The sequence below is a fragment of the Ornithorhynchus anatinus genome, chromosome X2 (genome assembly GCF_004115215.2).
Source record: "Ornithorhynchus anatinus isolate Pmale09 chromosome X2, mOrnAna1.pri.v4, whole genome shotgun sequence".
NCBI classification, from domain to species: domain Eukaryota; kingdom Metazoa; phylum Chordata; class Mammalia; order Monotremata; family Ornithorhynchidae; genus Ornithorhynchus; species Ornithorhynchus anatinus.
This window is the reverse complement of record NC_041750.1, coordinates 4,474,914-4,498,754: the sequence shown is the minus strand read 5'-3', so window position 1 is coordinate 4,498,754 and position 23,841 is coordinate 4,474,914. Positions and strand designations below refer to the sequence as shown.

General features: G+C 54.8%; 1 protein-coding gene across 1 annotated transcript; it reads left to right on the top strand.

Annotated features, from left to right (window-relative positions):
• The first annotated feature begins 565 nt into the window (after positions 1-565).
• On the top strand, positions 566-20,918 carry RGS14 (regulator of G protein signaling 14). The gene is made up of 15 exons (XM_029053558.2): positions 566-780; positions 12,219-12,240; positions 12,376-12,566; positions 12,851-12,943; positions 13,423-13,566; positions 14,996-15,142; positions 15,495-15,630; positions 15,910-16,022; positions 16,541-16,750; positions 17,040-17,116; positions 17,287-17,413; positions 17,830-17,911; positions 18,632-18,687; positions 18,806-18,920; positions 19,230-20,918. The coding sequence occupies exons 1-15, from the start codon at positions 736-738 to the stop codon at positions 19,496-19,498; spliced, it is 1,827 nt and encodes a 608-aa protein (XP_028909391.1). The 5' UTR covers positions 566-735; the 3' UTR covers positions 19,499-20,918.
• Positions 20,919-23,841: the final 2,923 nt, after the last annotated feature.

Below are 23,841 nucleotides of genomic sequence, written 5' to 3'. Positions count from 1 at the left end.
ACTCTACTGCATCTTCCCAAGGGCTTAGTACAGTGCTCTGAAAACAGTAGACCCTCAGGTCCTCAAGGGCAGGTATCATATCTCCTAACCCTATGGCATTCTCCCAAGGGCTCACAGTAGGCTGTAAGCTCCTCAAGGGCAGGACTCAAGACTATTGACCGTGTCATACTCTCCCAATCACTTAGTACAGTCCTCCACATTCAGGAAGAGTTTTCTTCTGAGTTTGTGGGTAAAGGGCGTGAGGGTCTTGGCATGTGATTTGGAGGATTGGAGGGTGTGAGGATTGTGTTTGTGTGTGTGCATCTGTGTATGTTTGTGCACACGCATGTGTGTGCATGTCCACCTCTGTGGTGAATGAAGACAAAAAGGAAAAATCTTCTTGTGAGTTTGTGGGTTAAGGGAATGGGAGTCTTGGCATAGGATTTGGAGGACTGGAGAATGTGAGGGTGTGCGTGTGTGTAGGGAGCTGCTGAGAGTGTGCAGGCATGCTGGCAGAGTTGTGTGTGTAGGATGAAGCAGTCTTTCAAACGTTGTTTCTCTCTGTGGTTTTTGTTTCCATAGAGACACTTCCTGTGGCAGAGAAAAGAGGTAGTGAGCGCAGGATGTGAGGGATGTGAACCCAGCCGCTCCCCACTCCGCCAGTCGGCTCAGCCACCCGCCCTCTGCCCCCTGCCCTCCTGCTGGCCGCCGGGCCCATGCGCCCTGGCACCACCGCCTGGGGTCTGCCACAGAGGGATGCCGGGAAAGGCCAAGCACCTGGGGGTCCCCAACGGCCGGATGGTGAGTGAGTGGATGGGCCGGCCCGGGAGGGCCGGGGGTGGGGGGAGGACGTGGCAGCCACTCCAGGCCTAAGGAGGACCCCCTCCAGCTCTCTGGCCCGGGCAGGGGGTGGGAGGGAAGTCTGGGGCAACCCTGGGGCTGGAGTCCCATCTCAAGAGGCCGTAAGACCCTCATCCCAGCTGGTGGCTGTGGTCCAGCAGCCCGGCTTGTCCCTGGGGACATCAGTTGGGGTGTGGGGAGGGCAGCTGGTCCAGAGACCTCCCCTCTGTCCCACCGGCAGCCCCATCCACCCTTCCCCACTGCTTTAAACCTTCCCTGCCCACTCATCTCCTCCCTGGGAGGCTGGGATGTTGAGGGAACCTGAGCCAGGGAGACCCTTCCCTTGGGCACAACTGCCTCCCGCTGAAACACCTCCTTGCTTCCTGGCCACCTCACCCCTGACACCCTGTGAAATGCCATCCTGCTCCTCTGCCACCCGGCACACCTCCTGCTCCCTTCCTGATTTGGTTGCCACCTAGCACTGCCAGTTCCCAGAGAGATCCCTGCTCTTCCCAGGCACCCAGTGGGAATGGGGGTAGGGGTGGGGGGGTGATCCCGGTACCTGTCCCTTCAAAGGGAAAATTCTCCCGATCTGGACACTGTTCCCAGAGGCTGGGGCGGGGAAGGAGTCAAGGAGGTGGGGAGACCGTCCCGGCAGCCCGTTGTCCAGAAGACTCTGACCTAATGATAACAGTAATAACTGTGGTATTTGTTAAGTGCTTTCTATGTGCCAGAAGCTGGGGTAGATACAAGCTAAACGGGTTGGACACCATCCCTGTCCCACCTAGGCCTCTGGTCTCAATCCCCGTTTTACAGATGAGGAAACTAAGGCCCACAGAAGTGAAGTGCCTTGCCCGAGGTCACCCAGAAGACAAGTAGTGGAGCTGGAATTAGAACCCAGGTCCTTTTGACTCCCAGCCCCATGCTCTATCCACTTGGCAATGCCGCTTCTCATGCTGAACTGAGGTGGGGGGACCCGGGGCCGGGGGCGAGGGGCTCACCCTCCCCAAGTGTTCTCAGTCCCCAGGAGAGGTTAGAGGCTGTGTCAGGGCCAGTGTGGTCGCTGGGTCCTAGAGGCGGAGGGAGGAGCTCCCCCGAACAGATGTGCAGCAACTATTCTGCAGAGGTGAACTTGGGGGTCACCCCAAAATCCCCCCTTCTCCCTCCATCCAGGAAGCCACTGGCACCACTGGGAACCTGACCCGGGCACAAGCAGTGGTGGGAGTGGGCTGTGGGGATGGTGAAGGTGAGGGTGGGGAAGGGGTGCAGAGGCTGCCAAGCAGGAGGGAGGCGGGGAGATTTTGGCAGAGCGGCCTGGGTTGGGGGGCAGGCAGAGCCAGCAGGGGGTGGCAGGTGGGGAGGGGTGGGGGGTGGGAAGAGCCTGGAAGAACTGTGAGTGGGAGCTGCTGCTTTCTATTCCTGGTTCTTCCAGGAGGTGGGTCCTGGGCACGAAGCCTGCATCACATTACTGGGGCACATTAACGCTGCAGGCACCTGCTAATGCCACAGCTGCTCATCGGCCAGGTCGCTCGCCCCCCCACCCTTTCTCTTGGGCCCCTTGCACAGATGGGCAAACCGAGGCCAGGACGCCAATGTGAGGACCAGCACCTCAGCCAGTCAGTCGATCGTATTTACTGAGTGATTACTGTGTGCAGAGCACTGGACTAAGCACTTGGGAGAGGAGGCTAGAACAATAAACAGACACATTCCCTGCCCACAGTGAGCTTACAGTCTAGAGGGGAAAAGCAGGTCTTGCCCCCCACCGCTCTACCTGGCCAAGGCTTCCCAGCCACTTGCTGTGGAGTGGAGATGGGTGCGACGTCCTGAACCAGATCTCCCTGACTTCCCCTAGGCCCGGCTCAAAGTTGAGAAGCAATGTGGCCTAGTGGATACAGCCTAGGCCCGGGCGTCGGGATGACCTGCGTTCTCATCCCAGTTCTGCCACTTGTCTGCTGGGTGACTCTGGGCAAATCACTTCACTTCTCCGGGCCTCAGTGACCTTGTCGGTAAAATGGGGATTGAGATTGGGAGTCTCATGTGGGACATGGATTGTGTCCAACATGATTGGCTTATATCTACTCCAGCGCTTAGTACAGTGTCTGGCACATAGTAAGTGCTTAACGAATTTCATAAAAAACAAAAAAAAGTTCCCCTTTCCCTGACCCTCCAGCTCAGAAGAATGTGAGATTGAGGAGCCAAGAGGAAAATCCCTGCATCCCCGTAAGCAGTAGCCACCCCAACATCCAGTGTCTAGGCAGCTCTGTAGGGGTTGGAGCAGACATCCACCGCCACCCCCACCTCCCAAGCCTCCTCCCTCTCCTCCCGGGCCACCTCCTCCAGGCAGCCCTCCCCAACTGGACCCTCCCAAGCACCTCCCCGCCCTCCCCCAAGAGCTGAGATCTCCAACCTCCAAGGAGGAGGAGACTCCCTTGAGAGACTAGGGGAGCCTGAAAGAGAGGCAGGGGTGGTGGCATGGGCGGGTCAGTCACGGCCCCCACCCCCTGCTCTCACCTCAGCCTGCCACACAGTGTCCTGCAGGGATGTTGTTTCCGGCCTGGCTGTCCCTCTCCTATAAACCATCCAGGACACTGGGAAGCCCTAGCTGGGCTCAGTGGGCAGGGACTGGGGGGATGGGGGACCTGAGTACCCTTAGCCCCATGTCTGCGAAACACATCACGTGGGCCTTGGTCACGGGGGCCGTGGTCTGCAGCCACCTCCCCACCGCCCATCAATCAATCTCTCAATCCATAATATTTATTGAGAGCCTACTGTGTGCAGAACACTGCACAGAGCATTTGGGAGAGAACAGTAGAGTCAATAGACACGATCCCTGACCCATGGAGAAACAGCATGGACTAGTGGAAAGAGCACAGGCCTGGGAGTCCCAAAACCTGGGGTCTTCTCTCGGCTCGTACCTGCTCTGTGACCTTGGGCAAGTCACTTAACTTATCTGTGCCTCCATTCCCTCACCTGCAGAGTAGGGATTCAATGCTTGTTCTCCCTCCTCCTTAGACTGTGAGCCCCATGTGGAACTTGATGATCTTGTATCTACCCCCAGCGCTTATTACAGGCTGTGGCCCATAACAAAACAATAATAATGTTGTTATTTGTTAAGCGCTTACTATGTGCAGAGCACTGTTCTAAGCGCTAGGGTAGATACAGGGTAGTCAGGTTGTCTCACGTGAGGCTCACAGTCTTCATCCCCATTTCACAGATGAGGGAACTGAGGCACAGAGAAGTGAAGTGACTTGCCCACAGTCACACAGCTGGCAAGCAGCGGAGCCGGGATTCACTTAATAAGCACTTAACAAATACCATTATTATTATTGTTATTATTATTAAGGAGCTGAGAGTCTACTGTGCGCAAGACACTGCCCTAAGCACTTGGGGAGAGTCCAATAGAGGTAGAAGACACCATCCTAAAGGAGCTGGGAATCTAGCAGGGAAGAAAGACATTAACATTAATCAGAGTTAGGGGGAAGTAACAAGGCATGAAGAATGTTGTGACGAATGAACACTTAAGTGCTTAGGTAGAGCAGACCTGAAATGGCAGTTGGGGAATATAAAGTGGGGAAACTAGAAATTGATCAGGGAAGGTCTTCCCCAGGAGATGTGATTTCAGAAGGGCAATGAAGATGGGGAGAGCAGAGATCTGCCGGATGTGAAGAGGAGGAAGTGGGAGGGTGAGGGGAGATGAAAACAAGACACGGAGAATAGGATAGTTTATGATGAATGCTGGGGTGGGGTGGAAAAGAAAGCAGATTAGAAGGAAAGGTGGGGGGGGAGAGAGAGAGAAAGATCTTTAAGATCTGCCTTAAAGCTAATGATCAGGAGCTTTATTCATTTATTCATTCAATCGTATTGATTGAGAGCTTACCGTGTCCACAGCACTCTACTAATCGCTTGGGAGAGTACAATACAACAATAAACAGAAAGGTTCCTGCCCTCAACGAGCTTACAGTCTAGAGGTGGGGAGCTTGAATTTCTGCTGGATGTGGAGAGGGATGGGCAGCCATTGGAGGTTTCCAAGTGGAAATTTGGTCGGCACGATGTTTTAGGAAAATGAGCCAAAGCTGCAGCAGACAGTGGGGTGAGATGGAGAGGGGAGAGGCCGGAGGCAGAGAGGTCAGCCAGGAGGCTGATACAGTAGTGAAAGTAGGAAGGGAGGAAGGGGTGGGGAAGAAGAGTTTGGCCCTAAGCAAGATGACTCAGTTTCTCTTTGGGGTGGTAAGAGGGTGAGAAGAGTCATTGCCTGTCTGCGGTTGGTGAACTCATTTGTGGTCCAAGAATCTTTGAACTGATCCCCTGAACCCAAGCCCCTATCCCCTGTTGGTCCCTCCCTGCAGGAAGGGGAGGGCCTCCAGTGACACCCCTCCCCCAAGTCCCTCTACACCTGTTTAGAACCTGGGTGCCACAGCTGGGGATCCTAGCTCCTACTCTGTGAGCCTACAACTGCCGCTCAGGGGGAGAAATGCCCCTCATCCACCCTTCCCTCCCAACTTGGGCCAAGAGTCACTGGGACCTTATCAGAAGCATCCGCTCCTCCTCCCTCTCCGGCACCACCTAATAATAATAACAACAATAACTGTGGTATTTGTTAAGAGCTTATTTGTTAGGGTAGGGTAGAAAGTAATCAGGTTGGACCCGGTCCATGTCCCACATGGGGCTCACAGTCTTAACCCCTATTTTAAAGCAGAGGGAATTGAGGCACAGAGAAGTGAAGTTATTTATCCCAGGTCACACAGCAGACATGTGGCAGAGACGGGATTAGAACCCACATCCTCTGACTCCCAAGCCCATGCTCTTTCCACTAGAGCATGCTGCTTCCGGGCGCGTGTGTGCAACGATTCTTGCCTCCTCCTCCTCCCCCAGCCCTAGGACACCCTACCACCTGTGTCCCTCATGCCCTGACCTGCTCCTTACACCCCCCGGACTCTGGATCCTACGCCCTGAACCTTGCTTCTGACTTCTCCCCTTTACCCTTCATTCCCTCTGAACAGAGGGTCGATCCAAGCCCTCCCCAGATACCGACCCTTCGCCAATCCCAACCCCAACTGGTAGGAAGAGCTCAGCAGAGAAGAAAGGGGAATCCTTGAGAGGAACCCTGAGGCCCAGAGATGAAAATGTTCAGCCATTATTCTCTGAGCAATGCTCAACCAGATCAAACAATCAATAGCTCCTTTTGGGCAGGAATAGCACCTTCTAACTCTGTTGTTTTGTCCTCTCCCAAGCACTTAGGGCAGCGTTCTGCACTCAGTGAGCACTCAGTAATTACCATGGACTGAAGGAGAGCTTAGTTTACAGTGAGCAGAGCACGGTTGGGAGAGGCAGGAACCCACAGAGGTGCACAACCCTATTTTCAACATCACAGCACTAGAGGATGTAAGAGATTTCTCTCTCAAAGACACTCATGCTGCTGGCTACGATCTCACAGCCGGCAGTATCGTCTTTGAATGGAAACACAGCCCTGTCTCCCACTGGGTCAGTGGAGGCCAGCCCCTCCAGCAATAACCCCCAGCTAAAGACTTTCAGCACCGGACCTTAATAATAATAATTATTATTATGGTACTTGTTAAATGCTTACTATGGGCCCAGCGCTGTTCTAAGCACTGGGGTAGATACAAGCTAATCAGGTTGGACGCAGTCCCTGAACCACGTGGGACTCACAGTCTTATCTCCATTTTACAGATGAGGTAACTGAAGCAAGGTGAAGTGAAGTGACTTGCCCAAGAGCACACAGCAGACGTGTGGTCGAGTAAGGATTAAAATCCAGGTCCTTCTGATTCCCAGGCCCGTGGTCTATCCTCTAAGTCTCACTGCTTTGCAGCTTGACCCAGGGGAAAGAGCACTAGGTGGGGAGTTGGAAGACCTGAGTTTTGATCCCTGTTCTGTCCCTTGACTGCTTTGTGACATTGGTCAGGTTGCTTAATCTCTCTGTGCCCCAGTTTCCTCATCTGTAAAATACTTTAGGCTGTGAGCCCCCTTGTGGAACAGGGACTATGTGTCTCACTTGATTATCCTTATTTTTTTTAATGGTATTTGTTAAGTGTTTATGGTGTGCCAGGCACTCTACTAAGCACTGGGTAGATAAAAGATGTTTGGGTTGGGCATTGTCCCTGTCCCACATTAGGGCTTTACACTCCTAATCCCCCTTTGACAGATGAGGAAACTGAGGCCTAGAGAAGTGAAGTGACTTGCCCAAAGTCACTCAGCAGACAAGTGGCAGAACCAGAATTAGAACCCAGGTCCTCTGACTCCAGGCCAGTGCTCTTTCCACTAGCCCCTGCTGCTTCTCAATAATCTTGCCTCTACCACAGTGCTTGACACATAGTAAGCACCTAACAAATACCACGATTATTATTAATCAAGCATTTTTATGGTATTTGTTAAGCACTTACTATGAATATACTGAGCACTTACTGTGTGCAGAGTTTATCATTATAACTATTATTACTATTATTTTTAACAGTATTTCAGTTACAGGCCTACATTAATAGCAAGGAGGGCAGAGGCAATGTTTTAAAGATAACGGTAAAAGAAAATTTCAGATCATCTGCATCCCGATTCAACACTGAGAATCAGTTGCTGGAGGAAAGGCCGGCATGACGCACCACACTTAAGAAGGGAGAGGCTCTCTTAGAGCAATAGTTTCCTAAGGAAATCAATCTTATTTATGCAGCAGATACCATTTGGAGAACACTGAACTAAGTGCTTGGAAGAGTTCAAAATAACAGAGTTGGTAGATTATTTCCCTGCCCACAGCGAGTTTGCAGTCTAGAGGGGGAGGCAGATAGGAATAAGAATAAATAAATTACGGATATGGACCTAGGTGATTTGGGACTGAGAGAGGGGGGAATAAAGGGAGGGAATCAGGGAGAAGCAGAAGAGTTTTAGAGAAGAGGAAATGAAGGCTTAGTCAGGGAAAGAGAGAAAGCGATACAAGGAGACAAAAGAAAAAACAGCGCTCGCAGCTGCACACGTTAAGCATGACGATGACACAAGTTAAGCACGACGATGACACAATAAGGGACAGCCTTTTTGTGTGCACAATGTGACCGGGCTGTGGATCCCACAATGGGCTTTTCAGCCATCCACACACTTACCCACTGGAGGCTAGGTGGGGTGCAGTGTGCTGAGAGAGATGGATGGGGTCAAGAGATCAGAGTAGTAAAATTCAATAATAATGATAATAATAAAATTGATTTTAAAATACATTAAATTAATTAAATAAAATCATAACAGTAACAATAATGATGGTATTTGTTAAGCACTTACTTTGTGCAAAGTACTGTACTAAGCTCTGGGGTAGACACAGGGTAATCGGATTGTCCCCCGTGGGGCTCACAGACTTAATCCCCATTTTCCAGATGAGGTAACTGAGGCCCAGAGAAGTTAGTATAGTACTAGAAGTAGTAGTAAGTAGTACTAATATTAATAATAATAATTATCATTATATCTATTAAGCATTCGCTACATGTAAAGCATTGTCCTAAGCAGGGGTAGATAGAAGTTAATCAGATCGGACAAAGTCTCATGTGGGGCTCCCAATCTAAGTAGGAGGGAGAATGGCTTTTGAATGACCATTTCACGGGTGAGGCGACTGAGGTACAGAAATTAAGTGATTTATCCAAGGTCACACAGCAGGCAAGTGGCCAAACCCGTATTAGAACTCAGGTCTGCTGGCTTCCAGGCCCGTCCTCTCTCCACTAGGCCCAGCTGCTACTAATAATAGCAGTAGTAATATTGGTAAGAGCAACAGTAATAGTAGAAATAGTAGTAGGAGTAGAATTAATAGTATAATGGCATTGACTGAATGCCCACAGCACACTGCATTAACCGCTGAGGAAAGTATAATAGAAACAAAAGGCACATTCCCTGCCCATGAGGATCTTACACTCTATTGAGGGAGAAAGAAAAGTCTATGAAATTAGTTGATCAAAATAAAGAAGTGAGTGGAAGAATGGACTCTACACATAATCACAAGGGAGGATCCAAGCTCTCTCCCCCAGCCACCCTAGGGTGGAAGAGAAGCTACGGCCTCAGAGGTGAGTTAGGTTCTCTGCCCCTATCACCTCAGCCCCGGAGCTACACCGCTGCCCCCCAGGCTCTCTGGACTACCGCAACCCCCTTTCCCGCTACTTCCTGTCTCTGTCTTCCCCCCGATTCCCTCATCTCCCCTTCTCCACCACTTCCTTCCCCAACCCACCTCCTCCTCTACCACCTTTCTCAGCCCACTTCCCCACTTCTCCTTCACCACCCCCACCCTCTTTCCTTCCCTTTTCCGACCACTTCTCCTCCTCCTGGACAGGGCCGCATCCGCACCTTCCCCTCCCTCACCGCCCCTCTGCCCAGCCCTGGCTGCCAACCCTGCCACTTCCCCCAGGGGTTTGCCCACAGGGAGGGACGTACCGCCCCTCCTAGCTCCCTTGCTTTCATTTCTTCTGGAAAGTGGTATGGGATTGGGCGAGGGGGAGGGAGTTCCAAGGTTCCCCTTTAGACTCTTCAAGGGAAAATCTCTGATTTAAGTGGGCATAGGAATGACACTGCCAGGGTCGTGGGCACTCCCCGGTACCCTGGCACTCCAGGCTTTGTGGCTTGCTGTCTTCCTTGAACCCTTTTCCCTTTATTCCATCCCTTTCCAAACCCTACTCCCTTCCCAACACCCAGCCCGTTTCTGTGTCCAGAACAGAAACTCCCCATTCCCAACCAATCATCCCCATTCCTACCCCTCCCTTCCTCATCCCTAACCCCCCAACTCCATCCCCACCCCCCTCCCCCTTTTCCCAACATTCCCCATCCTAACATCACGGCACCAGTCCCAAACCTGCCAGGGACACAGCACTTATGTACATATCTGTAATTTATTTATCTATATTAATATCTGTCTCCCCATCTATAGTCTAAGTTCGTCGCAGGCAGGGAATGTCCGCTTACTGCTGTATTGTGCTCTCCCAAGCGCTTAGTACAGTGCACTGCACATAGGAAGCACTCAATAAACACGATTACATTGAATTGAAATACTCATCCTGTTTTCAGCTGGCATGTTCTGCTGGCATGTTAGAGAAGCAGCATGGCACAGTGGACAGTAATAATAATAATAATGTTGGTATTTGTTAAGCGCTTACTATGTGCAGAGCACTGTTCTAAGCGCTGGGGTAGATACAGGGTAATCAGGTCGTCCCACGTGAGGCTCACAGATAATCCCCATTTTGCAGATGAGGTAACTGAGGCACAGAGAAGTTAAGTGACTTGCCCACAGTCACACAGCTGACAAGTGGCAGAGCTGGGAGTCGAACCCATGACCTCTGACTCCGAAGCCCAGGCTCTTTCCGCTGAGCCACGCTGCTTGGGGATAGAGCACGGACTGGAAGTCAGAAGGTCATGGGTTCTAATACCAGCTCTGACACTTGTCTGCTGTGTGACTTTGGGCAAATCATTTCACTTCTCTGTGCTTCAGTTACCTCATCGGTAAAAGTTGGGGGATTGAGACGTGAGCCCCACTTGGGACAGGAGCTGGGTCCAACCCAATTTGCTTGCATCGAGCCCAGCATAGTAAGTGCTTAACAAATACCATAATTATTAGTATCATTATGTTCCCTGTCCGAGACTCTGGGGGTGTGGAGGGGTGATGGGGGAGAGAGGTGCAGGGGTGAAGGAGCGTCCTGCATTTTAGAGTACCAGCAGTGGCCAAAGTAGCTCAGAGGGGCATTAGTTCAGAGCTAATTGAGGTGAGGCCTCGGGAGAAGAGACTTCCAAGGTACAGGGTGAGAAAGTATAGGAGCGAGAGAACCAATCAGAGGCCGAGAGATGCTACCAGGGTCAGAAAGGGGTAACAAGTATCCTCAATCCCAGCTGTGGATGGAGCAGGGGATCGAATCAGTAACCCAAAGGCACAAGCAAAGCCAGAGACCCAGCTAGAGACCACAGACACTGTCCCAGAGATCACAGCCAGAGAACTCAAACCCAGAGATCACAGCCAAAGACCACAATCACAGAGACGACAGTCAGAGACCACAGCCCATGAGTCGCAAGGTTCTCAGCCAGTAAGAGTTGGAAACTGCAACCAGACACAGCCAGAGGCAGAGACCACTGAATTACAGGACTCACAGATAGAGACAGAGCTAGAGAGACATGAGGAGAGAAGAGAAGATAAACAGGGAGAGGACAGGGACGGGAGATCGCAGACAGACGTAGATTCAGATTGGAAATTGAGGATAGAGAATGAGAGGCGTGGAAAGTGGAGACAGAAAAAAGAGATCGAGAGAGACAGAGAAACGGGCACAGAGACAGAGTTGAAACAGAGAGACAGAGAGAGAGAGTTGTCAATCAATCAGTGGTATTTATTGTGGGTTTATTGTATGCAGAGCCCTGTACTAAGTGCTTGGGAAAGTACAATACAACAGGGTGCTATCCTCGTGTTCAAAGGGTCTTAAAGTCTACATTTAAATAGATTACAGATCGGGAAAATGACCGAATGACAGGATAAGTACTGTAAGAGCCGGGGTAGGGTGAGTATCCCAAAGTACCTGAGGGGTTTGTGGGATTGGGAAAGAATCCAAATGCTAAAGAGGTAGGGACCCAAGTGCTTAGGTGACACAGAAGCTCGTAGGCTCATAATTTTGTAAGATCGTTGTGGGCAGGGGATGCGACTCCCAACTCTGTTATTTTGCACTCTCCCAAAGCGCTTAGTACAGTGCTCTGCACACAGTAAGTGCTCAATAAATAAGATTGATTGTCTGACAGACGAATTGACTGAAGGCAAATAAGGGTGCCCTGCTAAGTATGCCCAATTGTCAATCATTTGCCCCAGTTCTCATTCCCCTAAAAGTCACGGGGTGAGTGGCACTACCCATATCCTGTAGGGGGACATCGCTCCCCCCAAAGCGGCACCCCGGATTTGCCCCCACCCTCCCCAGAATAGTTTGACGCCCTCTCCTAGGGAAGCAGCGTGACTTAGTGGCACGAGCCCGGGCTTGGGAATCAGAGGCCGTGGGTTCTAATCCCGCCTCCGCCACTTATCTGCTCTGTGACTTTAGGCAAGCCACTTCACTTCTCTGTGCCTCAGTGACCTCATCTGTAAAATGATGATGATGGTATTTCTCAAGCGTTTACTATGTACCAAGCACTGTTCTAAGCGCTGAGGGGGGACACAAGGTAATCAGGTTGTCCCACGTGGGGCTCACAGTCTTCACCCCCATTTTACAGATGAGGGAACTGAGGTTCAGAGAAGTGAAGTGACTTGCCCAAAGTCACACAGCTGACAAGTGACAGAGCCGAGGTTAGGACCCATGACCTCTGACTCCCAAGCCCGGGCTCTTTCCCCTGAGCCAAGCTGCTTCTCCTGTCATCATTAGTCTTATTATCAAATGCCGTCATTAGTCTTATTATTATTATTCCAGGTCGTGGCTGTCTCGGATGGAGGTGAGTGTGGTGACTCCAGGGTCCCCTGCGGGGGAAGAGGGGGGAAAGGGAAGGACCCCTTGGTTGGGGCGGGGGGCCGGGCGAGGAGGCGGCAAAGGGAGGTCGCTCCCAGCCCCTCCTCATCTCCTCCCGCAGAGCTGAACAGTGCGGGGGCGGCGGCGGGGGCGGCGGGGGTCGCGGAGGAGGAGGGCCGGGGGAGCACCCTTAGCATCCAGAGCCTGCCCAGTGCCCCCAGCCGTCCCTTCGCCGCTGACCAGTCCGTGGCCAGCTGGGCCCAGTCCTTCGAGAGGCTCCTCCAGGACCGGCTGGGCCTCGCCTACTTCACCGTGAGCGGAAGGCGGGAAGACTCGCGGGGGAGGGGGACACGGGGAGGAGGGGATGGGGGGTGGGGGAGTGGGGAAAGGAGACCCCCCCCTTGGAGCAAGGATGGATGGGTGGGGGGAGGGCGGGGAAGGGGGTCGGGGGGCACAGAGAAAGGGAGGAGAGGGGGCAGAGCTGAGGTGGGTGACATTTGCTCCTCCCGCGTTCCCTCCTCCTCTTCCTCCTCCTCTGGGCCACTCCCCATGACCCCACCGGCCCCCGTCGCCCCCCACCGCCCCCCACCACCCAGGAGTTCCTGAAGAAGGAGTTCAGCGCAGAGAATGTCAGCTTCTGGCAGGCCTGTGAGCGGTTCCAGCAGATCCCCGCCAGCGACACCCAGCAGGTGGGAGCCTGGTTTTGGGGCGGTGGGCAGGGGCAGGGGCTGGGGCTTAAAGCTGTGAGCCCCACGGCGGACAACCTGATGACCTTGTATCTACCCCAGCGCTTAGAACAGTGCTTGGCACATAGCGCTTAACAAATGCCGTCATCATCATCATCATCCCCGCCAGTGACACCCAGCTAGTTGGGGACTGGTTTGGGGGCGGTGGGTAGGGGCAGGGGCTGGGGCTTAAGACTGTGAGCCACACGTGGGACAACCTGATGACTTTGTATCTACCCCAGCACTTAGAACAGTGCTTGGTACATAGTAAGCGCTTAAATGCCATAATCATTATTATTATTATTATTATTAGGGGCAGGGGCTGTTGGGAGGTGGGGATAGGAGAAGGTCGGGGTGGGGGTGGGGGGGGGTCCTTCCGGACGCCATTCGGGGGCAAGGGGTGACCTCGCCCCCTCCCTGGACCCCGGGCTGTGTGTCCGCAGCTGGCCCAGGAGGCCCGGAGCATCTACGAAGAGTTCCTGTCCAGCCAGGCCCTCAGCCCCGTCAACATCGATCGCCAGGCGTGGCTGGGCGAGGAAGTACTAGCCGCCCCCAGCCCCGGCATGTTCCGCCTGCAGCAGCTGCAGGTGACGCCCCCCACTCACGGGGCAGAGCAGCAGTGGGAGGGCGGCCGTGCGTGCACCCATGCATGCAGACGTACGGGCATGCATGTGTGACTGTGTCTGGTCGTGCGGCCTCACGCCAAGGGATCTCTCCGGGGGTCTGGGGGTCCGGGTGGAGGTCCGGGAAACCATGTTCGTTTGGGGGCGGGGGCCATGTCCAGGCGAATGTATGCGTATGTGGGAGAGAATGCACAAATACAGGGGTATGTAAGAATATGTGTGTCTGTATATGTATACGTAAGAATGTGTGTGATTCCATATGAGCATCGTGGCTTAGTGGAAGGAGCCCGGGCTTGGGAGTCAGAGGACCTGGGTTCTAACCCTGGCTCCGCTGTTTGTCTGCTGTGTGACCTTGGGCAAGCCACTTAACTTCTCTGGGCCTCAGTTCCCTCATCCATAAAATGGGGATGAAGACTGTGAGCGCCAGGTGGGACAACCTGATGACCTGTATCTGTCCCAGTGCTTAGAAAGGTGCTTGGCACATAGTAAGCGTTTAACAAATACCATAATAATAATATATGCGTATGTGTATGCCTCCCTGGCCTGTAAGCTCGTTGTGGGCAGGGGATGTGTCTGTTTATTGTTATGTTGAACACTCCCAAACATTTGGTACAGAGTGCTCTACATGCAATAAGTGCTCAATAACTACGACTGACTGATGTGAAAATGTGTGTGTTTCCATATGAATATAAGTTTATGTGTGGGGGTGTATCCATGTGAATTCATGTGTAGGTGTGTGTTAACACCAATCAGTGGTATTTATTGAGCACTTACTATGCGTAGAGTCCTGTACTAAGCTCTCGGGAAAGTAAAATACAACCGAAGGAGAGATACGTTCCTTGCCTGTAACGAGCTTGCAGTATAGAGGAGGTGACAGACATTAACATAAACAAGTCATTTATAATATATAATTTAAAGATATGTACGTAAGTGCTGTGGAGCTGAGAGTGGGGCCAATTTATGACCATATGCCTATGTGGGAGCCTATGTATGGAGTGTATGCGTGTTCTTGTGAATGTATGTGAACGTGGTAATGGATGAATGTGTATTTATGACCAAATGCGACTGAGTGCATGTAGGAGTCAGTGTGTTCGCGTGTGACTGTGTGTGAATGTGCATAATTATAAGCGGGGGTGGGGGAGGCAGACGTCAATACAAGTAAACAAGCATCAATATAAATAAATGGAATTATAGATATATGCATAGATACATAGGAATGTGTATGAGGGTGTCTCTGAGTGCCTGAGTGTGAAGGGTTTGCGTGTATGTGTGTGTATAAGTGAAGGTGATTGTGTGGTGAGTCGGGGTTTGTATATGTTTGTGTGTGTGTTGTTTTGGGGGGCTCAGCCTTACTCCCTCTCAGTGCCCCCACCCTGGTCCTCCCCTGCTCCAGATCTTCAACCTGATGAAGTTTGACAGCTACGCCCGTTTTGTCAAGTCCCCCCTCTACCACCAATGTCTCCTGGCAGAGTCCGAGGGACGACCCCTCGGGGACCCCGGAGCCCCCAGCCCCGGCAGCCCCAACACCACTTTCCGCAAGGTACCCCTTACCCCGGGGGGAGGGGGAAAGGGGCGGCCGGCTGGTTGGCTGACTGCCTGGGTCCATGGGCAGGACCTCGGCCTGCCCAGCGTCCTTCTGGTGGTCATTTGAGTCCCAATGCCCTAGACCCTCCCCAGCCCCCGGCCACCTGGGCACTGAGCCCCCTGAACCTCAGGAGTCAGGGGGCCTGGCCCAGCCTCGAACTATGGGGTTTTGGACTCGGCCAGAGGGCCCAGCCCGGACTGCCCGCAGGGCTACTCACAGAGCTACTCACGGGGCTACCCGCAGGACTACCTGAGTGTGTTGGTGGGAGGGCACTTGTCTGAGCACACCTACCTCCCCCCCCCACCAGAAGCCAAAACTGAAGCCGGGGAAGTCACTGCCCCTGGGTGTCGAGGAGCTGGGGCAGCTGCCCACGGGCGATGCCCCCGGCGCCCGTATGGCCAGGAAATCCTTCCGCCGGGGCGACCTCAAGGAGGCCTGGACAGGTGAGAGCAGTGAGGGCAGTGCCACCCAGCCCGGATGGCATGGGCGAGGGACCTCAAGGCCCAGATGGAGGGGAGCCGAGGGCCCCAAGCCTTGGGTGGAGGGAAGCAGGGGGGGGGGGTCATCAGATTAGGTGGAGGGGATGGAGGGGGCCTAAGATCCGGTTGGAGGGGAGTGGGGGTCCCCCAAGGCCTGGACTGAGGGGCGGGGGGCCCCAAGCTCGGGTGGAGGGAGCCCGAGGCCGGTGCCCCCTCTGCCCATCCCTCCCCTCCCGTCCCCAGAGCAGGGGAGCCTCAACGGGAACCCCGCTTTGCGCCGAGAGTCCCAGGGTTCCCTCAACTCTTCGGCCAGCCTGGACCTCGGCTTCCTCGCCTTTGTCAGCGGCAAACCCGAGGTAAACCCCCTAATCCCTGCTCCCCGACTGCCAGGGCCCAACCCCAGCCCTGCCGGGAGAACCCACCCCCACCCCAAACTCAGGATGCTCCCCCCAGTTCCCGGCCGGAGAAGCAGGACGGTGTAGTGGCTAGAGCATGGGCCTGGGAGTCACAAGATCATGGGTTCTAATCCTGACTCCCCCATTTGTCTGCTGTGTGACCTTGGGCAAGTCACTTCTCTGGGCCTCAGTTACCTCATCTGTAAAATGGGGATTGAGACTGTGAGCCCCATGGGCTTTGAACAGTGCTTGGCACATAGTAAGCGCTTAAGAAATATCGCCATCATCATCATTATTATTATTATTCTAGGGGACAAGGACTGTGTCCAACCTGATTACCTTGTATCTATCCCAGCGCTTAGAGCAGTGATTGGCACATAATAAGCACATCACAAATACCATTATTATTATTACAGTACCTGGCACACAGTAAGGCTTAACAAATCCCCCAGTTAACCTCCTCCTTGTGTCCCTCCCAGGGCCTGGGTCACCGGAAGAGCCTGGGGAGCAGTGAGGGGGAGGGGGAGGGCCGGCCGGGCCGCTATTGCTGTGTGTACCTGCCCGATGGCACCGCCTCTCTGGCCAGTGTGCGGCCTGACCTCTCCATCCGTGCCATGCTCACCGGCATCTGCGAGAAACGTGGGCTCTCCCTGCCTGACGTGAAGGTCTACCTGATGGGCAATGAGCAGGTGGGTGCCGCTCTTTTCCCCCACTTCCCACCCCCTCCTCAGCCTGGTACCGTTGGGGACTTTCAGGTTCAGACCCCGGCCCCCGCTCCCTCCTCCCAACCCAGGCCGGGTGGACTTGAGAGCCGGGAAGCCTGGGTTCTAATTCCGTTTCCATCGCTGGCAAATACCATTGATATTATTATTATCTGGGTGGAGCAGCCCCGAACGAGGGTGAGGGTGTCCTCCCAGGGGAACCCCGGGAGGGGCTGGGGGCGGCCCCGCTGAGTCTCTCGGGGTCGGGTCTCCTCAGAAGGCCCTAGTCTTGGACCAGGAGAGCATGGTGCTGGCCGACAAGCAGGTGAAGCTGGAGAACCGAATCAGCTTTGAGTGAGCCGCCCCCCCGAGCCACCCCCACCCCTTTTCCACCTCCCTCCTGGCTCCCCCGCCCCGAGGGGAGGGGTGAGGGCGAGACAGGGGCTCCTTGGTCCTTGGGTGTGGGTCGGTGGGGGCGGGGAGAGGGAGGGTGGGTGGTCAGCCTGGTCTGTGGGGACTCCCAGCCTGGAGATCTCTGCGCTGGGGAAGACGGTGAGGATCTCGTCCAAACCGGCCAAGCGTCTGCGGGAGGTGCTCCAGCCCTTCCTGGGGAAGTATCAGCTCAGCCTCCAGCAGGTCAAGCTGCACCTGGTGAGTGCGACACAAGACCCAGACCCTCGCCCCACCCCCCGACGCCCTCGCCCTCGGCCCCCGCCCCCCCGACCCACGGCCTGCCCCAGCCTCACGCACCATGCCTCCCGCCCAGGGCATGCTCAGAGCACGCCCTAGCCCCACATTCCAATCCCACGGCCTGCCCCAGCCCCACGAACCACGCCCCCACCCTACTACACGCTCCCACCCCACGTGCCTCTCCCAACCCCCTTCAGCACACCCCAAACCCACGCACTCCCCAACCCCATTTCCCACACCCAGCCTGCGGGCCCCTGAGCAGAGAGGAGGGGAATCCAAGGAGCAGGCGAGGGGAGAGGACCGGCCGGGGTCCATGGTTGGGGGTCTCCTGGAGGGCAAGGGAGTAGCGGTGTGTCAGCTCCTGTCCAACTCTGCAGGAGGGAGAGAAGCGCGCCTTGGATCTGGAGAAGCCGGTTACCTCGGTGGCCTCCCAGAGGGTGATTCTGGACACTATCCCAGGTACAGAGGCTGAGGCCTGGAGTGGGTATGGAGGGGGGGTCTTCTCTATCCAGGAGGAGCTCCCAGGGTCCTGTCCGCCCAGCTTCCTCCCAAGACCTCAGGTCCAGGGCTTCGGGGGACTTCGGGTGGGCAGCTGGACTCTGTCCTGACGTAGCAGCCCCCAACCCTGAGTATGGACGCTGATTGCCCTGCAAAGCCCCGCCTCTGCCGGCCCCTCTCCCCTATCCTCAGCTCCAGCCGGGGGTCCCCCCTACCCCGGGGAGAAGCTGACAGAGCTTGGCCTAGTCTAGGGGATCGGAAGGGGGGATGGGGTCTCCCAGCAGGAGGGGGGGGGTCCCCCGGGGGTCTCAGCCCCCTTCTTCAGCCTCCCCGGGAGGAGCTGGGGGAGGAGAAGGGGGTGGACTCCAGGCAGGGGCCCTGAGGACGCATCTGTCCTCAGGAAGCAGCTTGGCATAGTGGATAGAGAACAGCCCTGGGAGTCAGAAGGTCATGGGTTCTGATTCCGCCTCCACCACTTGTCTGCTGTGTGGGCTTGAAGTCGCTTCATTTCTCTGAGCTTCAGTTACCTCATGTGTAAAAATGGGGATTAAGACTGTGAGCTCCATGAGGGACGGACTGTGTCCAACCTGATTTGCTTGCATCTACCCCAGTGCTTAGAAGAGTGCCTGGCACAAAATAAGCATTTAATAAATACCATTATTATATCTGTGTCCAACGTAGGTGTGAAGGTGACAGCGGCAGCAGTCGAAGACTTCAGCTTTCAGACCAAGGCCCAGGTGAGGGCCTGCCCGGGGCTGGAGGTGGGGAAGGGGATGGTTCTCTCCTCCCCACTGCGGAGATGGTGGGGGGGGGGGACACGGCCTCACGAAGTTGAACCCTAACTCGGCTTCTCAGGGAGGCGCCTCCAGACCAGAAGAGCAGCCGGCCTCGCTGTCCTCCCTGCTCACCAACTCGCTGGCCGAGGGACCCAGGGGCCTGGCTGGAAAGCGCAGGACTTGTGACATTGAAGGTGGGGATGGGGGTCCTGGGGAGGGACGGGGGGGACAGATCTGCAACACTGAAGGTGGGGATGGGGCGGGGGGGGTCCGGGGCTTGGCGAGGGGCCGGACCTGTGACTTCGAAGTTGGGGATGGGGGTGCCTGGCACGGGACTGGGTGGGGAGACCATCCGAAAGAGGGCCGGGGGAAGGCTGGGGTGGGCGGGTGAAGATGGGGATGGTATTTCAGGGAGAGAGAGTGAGGACAGGGACGGGGTCCTGGGATTCCGCCCCCCCCCAACAGAAGCCCCCCCCCATGACTCTCCCGGCCACCTCTTCCAGGTCTGGTGGAGCTGCTGAACCGGGTGCAGAGCTGCAGAGCCAATGACCAGCGGGGGCTGCTCCGCAAGGAGGACCTGGTACTCCCCGACTTCCTGCAGCTGCCCAGCCTCGGCCGGGAGGAGCCCCCCACTGCCCCCGCCCACCCACCGTCGCCACCATGCCCAGCACAGACTGAGCCCCAGGCTCCACCTCCGGGGACCTCAATGGACGCCGCTGCCAGTCAAGCCACGGGCACAGCCCCAATCCAGGGGGATTCCTCTGCCCTCTGACCCTTCCTCAACCCAGAACCTCCTCCTTGGCTCATCTCCCCCCCTGCAACCCGGGCATTGGGCCTGTGATGCTTCTATCTGCTTGGGTAGCTGCATGGCTCCACCCCAAGCCTAGGGCTGTGCCCAGGGCAGTGCCCCCACGGGGCTGGGGTGTGCACGCAGGTGTTGGCATGTGCTTCCAGAGGGGGCGAGCATGTGCTCTCGTGTCTATCTGTGCATGGTCCCGTGAGTGTGCTGGGCCCCTGACCAGTCTCCCCCAGTGCCCCCAGCCCCGACCCCTCCCCAGCCCCCCTAAACACACCACCAGGAGACAGTGTCAGAACCCTTTGATTCCCTCTCCCTGCCCACCCCTCACACCCACCACCCTCCACGTGTCACCCACTCCAGCAACTCCCTTCTAGGTCGCCTTAGGGACAGGGGTCACCCATCAGGGCCCAGGGGGTGGGCTGGGCCCCAATCTCCAACCCCCAGCAAAGGGGTTGGGGCAGGGGCAAGGAGAATGGGCCCCTGAAAGAGAGCAGGCTGGGAAGAGCAGGGGGTGGGCAGGAGGGAAGGAGGACACGTGTGAGAAGTTGGCACAGGCCCTCGGAGTTGCACAGGAACTTCCGCACGGTGAGGTGCCTCCCTCTGGGCACAGTCAAGGCTGGGTTGAGGGCCCCAAGACTTGATGCCCTCCTGAGAACAGGGACAATTTTGGCAATGCCAGTTGCCCCCTGGGCCTCTCCTGCTCTCTTCCAGTATGCCTCAGCCCCAGGGGGTGGGGGTAGGGGAGAACCCCACCCTCTGAGCAGCACAGTCAGCCTCTGGCACGTGGTCAGCAGGATGGGGTCACTGCCTGGCATGTGATATTTGCTTGGTTCTCTTGGGGGAGTTTGTCACGAGGGTCCTTCCTTGGACATCCTGGCTTTACTCCCGCTCCCACTCCCTCCACTCCCATCCTGTTCCTTTCCCTCATAGGCACTGTAGGCACCTCCCTGTCTGGACAGCTTGGTTTCACCTGAGGGAGCAGGACCATGGAGGGTTTAGATGAGGGCCAAGCCCATCACTATACACACTGTAATTATGTAGTTTGTGAGCAGCTTGGAGAGAGATGGGAGTTGGATGGAGATACCGTTATCATAATAATTATCATAGAGTCCAGCAGTGTGGTGCTGTGTTTGTGAATCCCAGCTGGGTGGACAGGGACGCATTAAGATGGGCCCTGGGGCCCGGGAAGACTGGGAGACCCCAACCTAAGGTTCTCCCCCTCCTGTGGCCCCCCATCTCCCCAGCTCCACGGCTTTAGCCATAAGGCCACTGACACCGTCAGAATAATGACAATGGTGGCATTTGTTAAGCTCTTAGTATGTATCAAGCACTGAGGTAGATACAAAACAATCAGACCAGAAACAGTCTCTGTCTCACAGGCAGCTCGTAGTCTAAGTGGGAGGGAGAACAGGTATTGAATCCCCATTTTACAGATGAGGAAAATAAAGCCCAGAGAAATGCCCAAAGTCACATAGCAGGCTAGTGGCACAGCCTGTGCTCTTTCCAGTAAGCTACTCTTCTTCCCTGGCTGCAGAGGGTCACCTCGATGGCCACTAGGCAACTCCCCCCTTCTTGGCCGCGTGGTGGAAGCAGCTTTGTGGATGGAGATCTGGAAGAAGATTGGCTTTAAATCGCTCAAACAGTTTTCCCCCTCCTACCTTACCTCACTGATCTCCTGCTACAACCCAGCCTTCACACCCGGCTCCTCTAACACCAACCTACTCTATGTACCTCAATCTTGTCTACCCCGCCATCGACCCCTTGCCCTTGTCCTCCCAAGGGCCTGGAACTCCCTCCTTTCTCATATGCGACAGAGCACTGTTCTCCCCACCCTCCAAGGCCAACTAAAATCCCATCTCCTCCAAGAGGTCTTCCCTAACCAAGCCCTCATTTCCCCTCCCCGTCCCCTCAGCGTCACCTATGCACTTGGCTGTGTCCCCTTTGAGCACTTTGATACTCATTCCACCTCCACAGCACTTATGTATATATCCCTCTACTCTACTAATTCTCCGATTTGTAATTTATTTTAATGTCTGTCTCCCCCATAGACTGTAAGCTCTGTGTGGGCAGGGATCTTGTCTACCAACTCTATTGTATTTTCCCAAGCGCTCAGTACAGTATTCTGTACACAGTAAGTGCTCATTAAATACGATTGAGTAATTGATTGATTGAAGATGTTGATATTGATAGACATAGCATAGTCGCTAGTGAGGGCTCCGGCCTATCGTGGACAGAAGCGGGAGGCCCTTAGGTGCCCCCCTCCCCCCATTCCCACTCCCCCGGCTGCTCAACAAGCAACCCCGAGTCCTCCCTCCCTTTCTCCCTCCCTCCCTCCCTCCGCCCTCACTGATTGGAGCCAGGCCCAGCTCAATCTGAGGGATCTCCAGAGAATCTCAATTCTTTGCGATTGCACAGGGCTTGTCTTCTCAGTGTAGCACAGGCCGACAGCTCAGATGATTGCATTTTTTGTGTATCTTCCCCCACTAGACTGTAAGCTCATTCTGGGCAGGGAATTTGTCCAACAGCTCTGTTCTATTATATTCTCCCAAGTGCTTAGTACAGTGCTCAGCACTGAGTAAGCGCTCAATAAATACCACTGATTGATTGATTGATTGATTGATTATGAAGCAGGTGGGTGCGTGAGGGTGAATGTTTGTAGTACTTTGTTAAGCCCTAACTAGGTGCTAAAAATAGCCCTGTCTCTTTACTGCTCAAATTTCTATGTGTGTGTGACTTTTTTCTCCTGATAACACTTTGTATGTGTGTGTTCTCTCCTGTCTACAAATATGTGGGTGAATGTGTGTGTGTTTTCTGACTACATCAGTGTATTGCATGTGTGCTCTTCTCTGGCTCTGAGAACTTCTATCTATCCCATTGTGTTGTGGGTGTGTGTGTGTATGTATGCACACCCTCCTGGCTATGTTTGTGACTTGTGTTTGTGTGGGTGCTCATATGTGTGTGTGTGCATACTCTTCCAAATAGATAAGTGAGTTGTGTGTGCATGTGTTCTCATTTGGTTTCACGAATGTGGGTGGGTGGGTGTAGGTACGTGAGTGCGAGTTTCTCTTCTGGTTGCAGCAGTGTGTTGTATGTGCTCATGTGTATGTGTGTGTTTCTCTTCTGGTTACAGCAGTGTGTTGTTCATGGGTGTGAATGTGTTCTACGCTAATCCCTGCTGCCCTTATCTGTTTCCTGGCCCTGATGGCCATGATGGTCCCGCCCTGGTAATCCTGGCTTTAGTGGTCCTGACCCTGGTGTTCTTGGCCCTGGTGGTCTTGCCCTGGCAGTCTTCATCCTGGTGGTCCTGCCCTAGCAGTCCTGATTCTGATGGTCCTGGCCCTGGTGGTTCTGGCCTTAGTAGTGCTGGTTGTGGGTAGCCCCACTGGGAGGACACTCAGGCTCTCAGGTCCCAGTTAGTTGTGAGGTGAAGTGAGGTGAGTTTTCCGAAGAGGACCTGGGAAGGGGCCGAGGGGGATGGCGGGTGGAATGCCAGGAGTGTGGGAAAGGAGGCCCTCTTCCCTTCCAGCCCCCAGCTCTGCCCTGCTGGGGTTTGCCGGATGGAAGGCTGAGCTCTCCCTCCCCAAACCTAGTGAGAAGCGGCGCGGCTACCTAGGAGGAAGGGTCCCACTGGCCCACTCTTGTGGATCCAGCTGGCCTGCTCCAGTTCATTCATTCATTCATTCAATAGTATTTATTGAGCGCTTACTATGTGCAGAGCACTGTACTAAGCGCTTGGGATGAACAAGTCGGCAACAGATAGAGACGGTCCCTGCCGTTTGACGGGCTTACAGTCTAATCGGGGGAGACGGACAGACAAGAACAATGGCACTAAACAGCGTCAAGGGGAAGAACATCTCGTAAAAACAATGGCAACTAAACAGAATCAAGGCGATGTACAATTCATTAACAAAATAAATAGGGTAACGAAAATATATACAGTTGAGTGGACGAGTACGGTGCTGTGGGGATGGGAAGGGAGAGGTGGAGGAGCAGAGGGAAAAGGGGAAAATGAGGCTTAAGCTGCGGAGAGGTAAAGGGGGGATGGCAGAGGGAGTAGAGGGGGAAGAGGAGCTCAGTCTGGGAAGGCCTCTTGGAGGAGGTGATTTTTAAGTAAGGTTTTGAAGAGGGAAAGAGAATCAGTTTGGCGGAGGTGAGGAGGGAGGGCGTTCCAGGACCGCGGGAGGACGCGACCCAGGGGTCGACGGCGGGATAGGCGAGACCGAGGGACGGCGAGGAGGTGGGCGGCAGAGGAGCGGAGCGTGCGGGGTGGGCGGTAGAAAGAGAAGGGAGGAGAGGTAGGAAGGGGCAAGGTGATG